Genomic DNA, 9,766 nt, shown 5'->3' on the forward strand with positions numbered 1-9,766 from the left:
GATAATGAGTTAATGACATTTCCAAGCACCTCAAAGTTGGTTTTTTCGACATTTTCACATAATCCAACTTTTGCAGACTCTTTAAAGAGAGCTAATACATTTGACATAGTTGTAAAGGACGATCCACAACCAGTTCCTCTTAAATTAGATAATTGCAGTCTATGATATTCTTTTACATTAGGCAATATTTAACATTTACATATATGAATTATATAATATAATATAATTAGTTCTAAAGGCCTAGATGAACCAAACTGAACCAAGTTTTGAATTGATTAGAATATTCAAAGTTCCAATAACTTAATAACTTGATTGATAAACCCCTGCAACAAATTTTGAGATAAATATCAATTAAATCACGTTCGAAAAATAAAATATAAGCCCAGGAAAACAGAGAAATCTCAACTTAGAACCCCAAGCCCTAATCCCTAATTCAAACACCGGTTGATCCAAACCCACCTTCACCCCTAACAGTTGAATCCAAATCCTCAACCTCAACAACATCAGGAGTCACAATCTTCTCCAAAATCAGCTGTGCAACTCTGTCACCAACCTTCACCTCAAAATCAACATCCGAATGGTTGAACAGTATCACCCCAACCGGTCCTCTGTAATCGGCGTCGATCACCCCTGCACCAACGTCAATCGAATGCTTCAACGCAAGACCTGATCGCGGAGCTGCAGAGAAACAAAACCCCCCAAAATCAGCACCAAAACCAATTTCCGTAACCCGAACAAAAACGAAGAAATTGGTAATTTAATCACCAATGCGCGCATAGGTGCCTTCTGGAATCGAAATGCTGAGATCAGTAGCCACCAGAGCCTTGCCTCTCGCCAAAATCTTCGTCTCCACAGCACTAACAGAAAAAACAAAATAAAACAAAATTTTCAGCTTCGGTTTCTCTAACAGAGTAACTGTTTCGGTTTAACTTGAGAGAGAGAGGTACCTGGAAAGATCGTAACCGGCGGAGAGAGGAGAAGCCCTAGAGGGAAGAACGGCATTGTTGGAGAGCTTCTTTACACGGAGGAGAGAAGCAAGGTTGGTGGAAATGTCAGCGTCTTGGTGGATCTTGAGGATCTCGGGGGAGGGCTCTTGGATCTCGGCGACGATGGAGCCGTTGGTGGCGTGGGAGTCTGGTTGGGCCATGGTGAGAACAATGCGGTTGCAGAAATGAGGATAGCGGTCGTTAAGAAGCAAGGTTCTGAAAACCAGACTAGCCACCGAACCTCTCGTCACTGGTTCACTGATTTACTGGTCCAATCAATTCAACTGTGGTCTAACCAAAAAAAGTGTTTTATAATAAAATAATAAATAAATTATAAATAAATACTCTAAAACATAATTATAGTCTAATATAAATTTTAAAATCTCTTCCAAATACTACATCAGCCAAAATCTAATACAATCTTTAATTTCATAATTATTAACAATTTATCATTCATTAGTCATTATATCACTATTGAACTCATTAAGATAGTCACAAAAAAACAAAAAACAAATCCATTGAATTAAACAAACCAATAACAAATATTCCATCATCTACTCAACTAGTTAATTGAGTTAATTCAAATCATCTATTCCATATAACATAGCAATAAAGCACCCTCAAAGAAAAAGCATGCTGGAGAAATCGAATGCAAGTCAATCTGTATGGTGGATGCATCAAAATAGATGAAGATTTACGACAAGCCAACTTCAACCATATGTTCGTAAGTCATAGGAACACAATGATATTAACATAAGGCATCCCAATTATGACAACGGCTAGAAATGTGAACCTATTGCCATCAAATGGTGGTGTGTCTTAGATATAGGTAACAGAGTAGAATACCAAATGGCTCCTCATAAGCATGATAAGCTTTTAAAACTAGTAAACACAAGCATTGAATCTAACTCTCTACCAGCATAATAAGCTTTTAAAACATGAGATCACAAAATAAGATTAGTTATTGATGCACGGATGTCTGATCTTTTTTTTTTAAAGGGAGTTTTGTTACAATTCATATCAAGATGTTGCCACTTGCCACAGAACAGTCACCAGAATTTTTCTGTACACATAATAGTTTCTAGTATGTAGTAACTGCAAAAATAAATAAATGAATAAACAAAATGCAAACATTAACTTCAAAATTATTCCTCAATTATACACCATGTTTATAACTGGTAATGAAAGCACAAATTACAGTCTCAAAACAGAAGCACAAAGAATAATCATAGGAAAAACCATCAGCATTCAAGTAGAATTCAACTAGTTTCATCTATGAAGAGAAAATGGAAGGGAAGAACAGAGAATTGGCTATAGATAGAGCTGGAACAAATGCTATGAAACCACCATAAAGAAAAAAGTTTCCACGAGAGTCGAGACAAACCTCCAAATGCAAATAAGAATCAGATTCTCAAAGGACAATAGCAACAAATGAAAATCCATTTCAACAATCAAGCCAGTGGAAGGTAAAGACCGAAAGCAAAAAATGAAAAGGGTAATAGGACATGGAAATCTTTTGCCAGAAACTGAAAGACGATCAACCAAAATCATTTGACGTCCCGGGAACGTCCGCAGCAACACATCACTACACAAAATAATCACAACCCACACTTGGGCAGTAACAATTAGCATAATTTCAGCATAATTTTAAGAAAGCATAATAAACTTTTTCAAAGATTAACAATGAACACTTGGGCAACAGCAATGAGCATAATTTCAGCATAATTTTAACAAAGATTGATAAAACTTTTTCAAAGATGAACAATGAGCACTTGGGCAGTAACAATGAGCATAATTCAGCATAATTTTAACAAAGATTAATAAACTTTTTCAAAGATTGATGAGGAGTAGCAACAAGCATAATTTCAGATAAATTATTTTCAATTTTCAGCACAGCACCAAAAAAAAAAAAGCAACTACGCAGAGTCCAGCACAACTCAACACATCACAACACAACACAACAGTAGCAATGAACAAAGCTGATCAACTAATCATTCCAATATGAGTAGCACTAGCAGAATTTTAAACCTTCATTCTGACTTCTGAGCAGTCTGAGCATAGGGGCAGAAGCGTACCGGAGACGGAGGCCAGGTGACGAGCACAACGGTGGTGGGTTGGAAGAAGCTGCGGCTGACAAACGAAGAGCAGACTCCAACACGCCGAGCTCGAGGAAGAAGCCGCGATTGGTGGGTTGGAAACTTCAAGCACCACGACTAGACGAAGACGGTGGTGCCTGAGCGCGCCGGACGGCGGCAGGAGCGCGATGGACGGCGGTAGGAGCGCGACGGAGCAGACGAAGTCCAGGGACTGACGCTGAGCTCCAGGAAGGAGGTGCGATTGTTGAATGAAGACGGGTAGACGACCAGACATCGAAGGTGGTGCTTGAGCTCGATGGATGCGGCAGTCCTTGCGGCGGTAGTGAAGCTAGGATTTCAGGCGTAGTTATCAGAACCGAACCGGTAATCAACCCGGCCATATGACCGGATTGCCGGTTCAACCGGTGGGTCACTGATTTACCCGGTTGACCCGGTTATAATTAAAAAATATATAAAATTATATAAATAAAATTAAAAACATGTGTTAAAACCTAAAATGCAAGTCTTTACAAAAATAATAATCAAATATCAATTCTTAGACATAACTAATGATGCAAAAAGAGATAATAATCTAGTCTCTAGAACAAAATACTTTCTCAGTTTAAATGAACAAGAATGGGCAAAAATATAACACAATCGGTAAATCAAGTCCAATCGGTAAATCAAGTCCAATCGGTGATTTCAAAGTCAGCATTTATATCTTTATAGGACAAATTTGGAATTTGACCAACATTTCCCTCATTTTGATTTACATCTATATCTTTCATAGCATTGTTACTCAACTCAGCAACAAAAAAAAAACAAAAGATTTACGGCAACAAAATATTTAGCTAATTGATTTTTTAAGCAACATAATAAATTCAAGGTTCAATGATAATAATCAGCAACAAATTCAACTCAACTCAACTCAGTGATGTTATCCGGCAACAAAATTCAACTCAATGATGTTATCCAGCAACAAAAAACTTTGCCCAGTGATATGCTCAGCAACAATTGAACCGAAGACAGCAAATTCAGCTCAACTCAGCAATGTTATCCAACAACAAAATTCAACTCAATAATGTTATCCAGCAAAAAAAAACTTTGCGCAATGATATGTTCAGCAACAATTGAACTTACGACAGAAAATTCAGCTCAACTCAGCGATATTATCCAGCAACAAAATTCAACTCAATAATGTTATCCAGCAACAAAAAGCTTTGCTCAGTGATATGTTCAGCAACATTTCAACATACGACAATAAATTCATCTCATTCATAATTTGCAACATCAAATTCAACTATGATAATTTTCAAATCCCTAGTATTCACAAAACAAAATTAGCTAAATCATATTTCAGCAATAAACTCAACTTTCAACAACAAATTCAAGATGTACTAATGATTTACAGCAATGAAATTGAAAGAGAAATAACAGGGCCGAAGCTGAAAATCACCTGCCAAGAAACCAACTCACGGCGAAGGAAGCGTTGATGGCAGAAGCAGGAAGACGATCTTACGATGGTGACAGAGCGCGACAGAGCTTGCGACGGTGATAGAGCGCGACATGCTTACGACGCTGACAGAGCGCGACGAGCTTGAGTCCGAAACGGCCGCGAGAGAAGCGAGATACCGGAGAGAGAGATGTCGACGACGACACCAGCCGTGAGAGAGAGGTGAGACTCAGTGAGCTTGAGACTCAGTCAGAGAGAAGAGAGAGGTTTGAGAGGTGGGTGATCATCCATTTGGGGTTAGGGCACCGCGGAGGGAGGGGGTTGATAGTGAACGACGCCGTTTTCCGATGTTTTTTAAAAAAAATGACCCGATCTGGGTTACATGAACCGGCCGGGTCACTGATTTTTACAAGTTCTGTCCGGGTCGAACCGGTTTTCACTGGATTCAAAGCTTAAGCAGTTTGACGAGTGGTTCAGCCCGACTGAATCGAGTCGAGTTTGATAATTACACAGATTAATAATATAATAAATATAAACGAACTAATTAATTATTAAAATAAAAAATAATTATTTTAATATAAAAATAAAAATAAAAATAAAAATGTTTATTTTAAAAAATACTAATTTTATATATTTATTTAATAATAAGAGTAAAGTATCATTTATGTCCCTAACGTTTGGGGTAAGTCTCAAACCTATCCCTAACGTTTTAAACGTCCTATTTGTGTTCCAAACGTTTCTAAATGTAGTCAATGTTATCCTACCGTCAAAATGAGAAACATTTCGCTAACGCCGTTACCTACGTGGATGCTGAGGTTGTAAGCCCAAAGCTTTAGAGAGACACGTCTGCCTCTTCGCGCCCATTATACCATTCACTGAAGGAAATACGAAACGTTGAAGAAACAGAGTACCTCAACGCTAGTGTGATCCTTCCGGTTCTCCTCACCACACACGTCTGACACCTCTTCGAGGGTGATCGCAGGGAGGGGGTACAAGGTTGTTGACGAGTTGCGGTTGCTTGTGTTGCATGAAAGATCGCACCTTTGGTCTGGCAACAGAGAGGTTTCCTTCGACAAGGTATGTAATAGGAAGAAATTTTGTTTCTTGGGTTTGTATGTAGTAGTTCGATGAAAAACAAAGGTCATATAGGAGATTGTTTACACGTTAGGGTTTATTTGAATTCATGTATTCCCAGAGAAATGTTCGCTGCGTACGTTAGTTAGGGCATGAAATGACTTGTTTTTGGTTTATCAATATGTGCTTATGAATTTACTAGTTTCACTGCTGATCTGATGTAACAGGGTCTGTAGTTTTTAAGATGAGTTATTTTAGTGTCAAAGTTTACCACCATGGAAGCTTTGGTCTTGAAGGTGGGCTTTTGAAGTATTTGGGTGGGGAGACAACTGTGATAGACTACTGTAACGAAGATGAGTGGAGCCTGATTGAGGTTTATGACATAGTAAGCAGACAAGGGTATCTGAAAAAAGACATTGCAGCAATGTGGTACAAATCACTGGGAGGGAGTATAGAAGAAGGCTTAAGGATGCTGCGAACAGACAAAGATGCAATGGATATGGCTAATATTGGGGTTAGGGAGGATATGGTGGAGCTGTATGTAGTTCATAAACCTAGTGATATCCATGAAGAGGTTGAAGGTGTAGACATGTTAGGGAGTACTGAAACTACCATGCAGGAGCAGGCTTGTGGATCTAATGGGCCAGGCCCAATTGTAACCTTTGAGGCCCATTCAACAAGACATGTGGAGACAAATTCTGGCCCAACTGTGGAGGAAGTGAATGTGGGTGAGAAAGATGGTAATGATGAATCAGATGAGGAAGAAGAGGGTAGTGATGGCAGCGAGGACGAGGACTATACTCCCAAGGGTGATGTAGATGACAGTAGTGATTCATGTAGTTCTGATTCCAGAAATGGTTATTGCTCAGAAGATAGTGCAGCTGAGGTTGTGTTTGGTGACAGTGATGATGATAAGGAAGGGGCTGAGGGGTTAGTTGATGTTGACATCAGGGTAGGGGATACATTCGAGGCTAGCACAACTGAAACCCAAACTGATGCAGCAAAAGAGAGTAGGGGTGACAATGACAGAGGTAAGGAGAAGGTTGCTGCAGGTTTAGGGGATGAGGAAGAAGGATATGAATCTGAAGATTTTCTTGATGTGCCTATTGTTGGTGATGATGAGGATGATAACAATGTTGCCAAGAGGTATCCTTTGCACAAGCAGCTAAAGGACATGAGTGAGTACAAGTGGGAGATTGGGACTCTTTATGTATCAAGAGAGGAGTTTAAGGATTGTGCTACTGCGTATGCTGTACATACTGGGAGGGGTTTGAGGTTTGATAAGGTTGATCTTCGGAGAGTGAAAGTCACTTGCGTAGAGGGTTGTAACTGGTTTGCATACTGTGGGAAGATGAAGAATGAGCAAACATGGCAACTAACCAGCTGCCACAACAAGCATAGCTGTCCTAGGGAGTTGAAAATTGGGATTATGCATGCAAAATGGTTGAGCAAGGTGTTTCTAAACAAAATTGCTGAGAATCCAAAGATAAAGCTGTCCACACTAATGAAGAAAGCATACAGTAAGTGGAATGTAGAGCTGACTAAGTCTAAAGCTGCCCGGGTTAAGCAGTTTGCTCTTGATGAGTTACAAGGAACGTACATAGAGCAGTATCGGAGGCTCTATGACTACTGTCATGAATTGCTGAGGTCTAACCCAGGTTCTACAGTGAAGTTGCAAGTGGAGAGACCACCAGAGTTTGCTTCAGAGAGACCAAAACCTGGTGTGGATTTAAGGCCAAAGTTTCAAAGACTCTATGTGTGCCTTGATGCATGCAAGAAGAGCTTCATGGTTTGCCGTCCAATAATTTGCCTGGACGGGTGTTTCATCAAGACACCATATGGAGGTCAGCTTCTCACTGCTATTGGCTGGGACCCGAACGACCAGATGCTGCCAATAGCCTATGCAGTGGTTGAAGCAGAGACGAAGGACACATGGACCTGGTTCCTTACCAATCTGTGTGATGACTTTGGCTATGACAAGATAAGGAGATGCACCTTCATGTCTGACCAACAGAAGGTACTTGTTTCTAAACTTAGTTTTAAGGACCTACTTCATTGAACATAGTATTAGTTTTAGTAGTGTATGCTGCTGTTTGAACTGTAGGGTTAAATTCTTGTAGTGTATGCTGGTGTTTGAATTGTAGGGTTAAAATATTTGAAGTGTATGCTGGTGTTTGAATTACATGAGGAAGTGTTTGTAGTGTATGCTTTAGGGTCTGAATTGTAATGAGTTACTGAATTACTGCATTAACTGATTTAGTTATGCCTAACAGATAGATTAGCTGATCTAATTACTGCATTAACTATTACTTGTGGGTTTAGGGCTTAGTTCCAACCTTTGATGAGCTCATACCCGGAGTGGATCATAGATTCTGTGTTAGACATCTTTACTGCAATTTCAGAAAGAGATTCCCAGGGCTGCAACTAAAACTGATGATGTGGAATGCTGCAAAGGCTACTTATTTACAAGAGTGGGAGAGGAGAATGGCTGAAATACAAAATCTTGATAATGGAGCCTACAATCACCTGATGGAGATACCAACAAAATATTGGTGCCGGCACAAGTTTGGGACTTGGTCTAAGTGTGACACCTTGGTAAACAATATGTGTGAGGTATTTAACTCTGTAATTATGGATGCCAGAGAGAAACCAATAGTCAGCATGCTTGAAGACATTAGAGTATACATAATGAGGCGTTGGGCTGATAATAGGGATCGTATAATTGAATACCCAAGAGAAGTATTGCCCCGAATCAGGATTAAGGTTGAGAAACAGGCTGATGCAAGTGGTAAGTGGGTGAGCACGTATGCTGGTCGTGACAAATATGAGGTTACAAGTATCCATGGAGGCAAAGAGAAGTTCGTTGTTGATTTGAAGAATCATGAGTGTTCGTGCAGGAAGTTTCAACTATCTGGGATCCCCTGTGCTCATGCAATGACCTGCATCAGGAAGATGTGTTTCAACGTTGACAACTTTGTTGCAAACTGTTACAAGAAAGCAACCTACACCGAATGCTACCAGCATGTGGTATATCCCTTGAATGGCCCCAACCTATGGGAGAAGACACCCTTTGATGACGTTTTGCCACCAATATATAGGAAACCCATTGGAAGGCCTAAACTGAAACGTAACAAGGCTGCAGATGAGAACCCAACTAGGGGAGGAGTGTCTCGCGGAGGGCAGAATCAGAAGTGCTCCTATTGTTTTGCTAGAGGTCACAACAAACGGACCTGTCCAAAGAAGCGTAAAGTAGCTGCAACTGCATCGGTAAGCACTGTTAGTTAGGGCTTCATTTTTTTAATTGCACTTATAGATTATGATATGAGATTCTGGTGTTGTGGTTGTTTACTAGGCAAATAAAGTAGCTGGATCCACAAGAAGAGCTTCCAGATTCAAGTCTAGCACTACCACTAGCACTATCTCAAGCACTATCTCCAGCCAGGGCTCTAAGCAATCCCAAGCTGCTGCAAAGAATACCACAGTCACAAGGCCAAAGAGAAAATCTTCTTCTTTTGATGTGAGTTCACAACAGTCTCAGGCTACTTCAAAAAAGGCTAAGTTGACTCCATCCACCACAAGTCTGAGGGTGCTGCCAAGCCCATCGAAGAACATCAGCAAATCCCAACTGAAATTCATGGCTAGGACACCTCCCAAAGCATGGAAAAAGATGTGACGTGCATAATGTCTGCTGTTTTATGTTTTAAGGCTACTTATTTATGAGCAAAGGATTTTTGTTTAGTATCTTTACAGTGTATGGAAACTAGTATCAAGACACTAGCATGTTATTGCAGACCATTACTATGGAGCAAAGTGTGTTGCTCTTGTTTTGTTATTTTGCTTCCAATCTTTTGTGCTTGTATCCAATGACAGCTTTATGGTTAATCATTAAGTAATATGTTACAAAAATGCTTGTTCCCATCCTATTGATTAGCTTGATTTAAATATATTGCAAAACCCAAAACTTGATTTCATTCAACTCTTTCACTCAAACAACATTGAATCTGCACAAAACTAGCCTTTCTTCAACCAAAACTTACAAAACCATCATTGCATTACAATATCATTCAGTTCAACAAAATAGCAACTACTTCAACATCACTACTATTTCTAAGCCAACTTATAGAACACAATTTAGCCATCTAACAATTTTCTCCTATAACTCATTATAACCAGCAACA

General features: G+C 39.6%; 1 protein-coding gene across 7 annotated transcripts; it reads right to left on the reverse strand.

Moving 5' to 3' along the window:
• Nucleotides 1-245: 245 nt before the first annotated feature.
• LOC107468812 (deoxyuridine 5'-triphosphate nucleotidohydrolase) lies at nucleotides 246-4,821 on the reverse strand. 7 transcript variants are annotated; one of them, XM_016088180.3, is made up of 5 exons: nucleotides 4,518-4,821; nucleotides 3,062-3,410; nucleotides 948-1,270; nucleotides 766-857; nucleotides 246-678 (listed from the first exon to the last, which is right to left on the reverse strand). In XM_016088180.3, exons 3-5 carry the CDS (start codon nucleotides 1,145-1,147, stop codon nucleotides 434-436), a joined length of 537 nt encoding a protein of 178 aa, XP_015943666.1. In that variant the 5' UTR covers nucleotides 1,148-1,270; nucleotides 3,062-3,410; nucleotides 4,518-4,821; the 3' UTR covers nucleotides 246-433. The 7 variants fall into 7 exon arrangements, with proteins under 7 accessions (XP_015943666.1, XP_015943663.1, XP_015943664.1 ...); XM_016088177.3 differs by having other exon boundaries at nucleotides 948-1,277; XM_016088178.3 differs by having other exon boundaries at nucleotides 3,015-3,410.
• Between the last annotated feature and the right edge of the window lie 4,945 nt (nucleotides 4,822-9,766).

This window comes from Arachis duranensis, chromosome 10, assembly GCF_000817695.3.
Source record: "Arachis duranensis cultivar V14167 chromosome 10, aradu.V14167.gnm2.J7QH, whole genome shotgun sequence".
NCBI classification, from domain to species: domain Eukaryota; kingdom Viridiplantae; phylum Streptophyta; class Magnoliopsida; order Fabales; family Fabaceae; genus Arachis; species Arachis duranensis.

What these genes read in the sequence shown, in the direction of transcription:
- LOC107468812 (XM_016088181.3), bottom strand. Translation starts at nt 1,147, where the DNA reads ATGGCCCAACCAGACTCCCACGCCACCAACGGCTCCATCGTCGCCGAG. An exon ending in GCCGGTTACGATCTTTCCAG is followed by an intron (nt 858 to 947) that starts GTACCTCTCTCT and finishes TTTTTCTGTTAG; the next exon opens with TGCTGTGGAGACGAAGATTT. An exon ending in AGGCACCTATGCGCGCATTG is followed by an intron (nt 679 to 765) that starts GTGATTAAATTA and finishes GTTTCTCTGCAG; the next exon opens with CTCCGCGATCAGGTCTTGCG.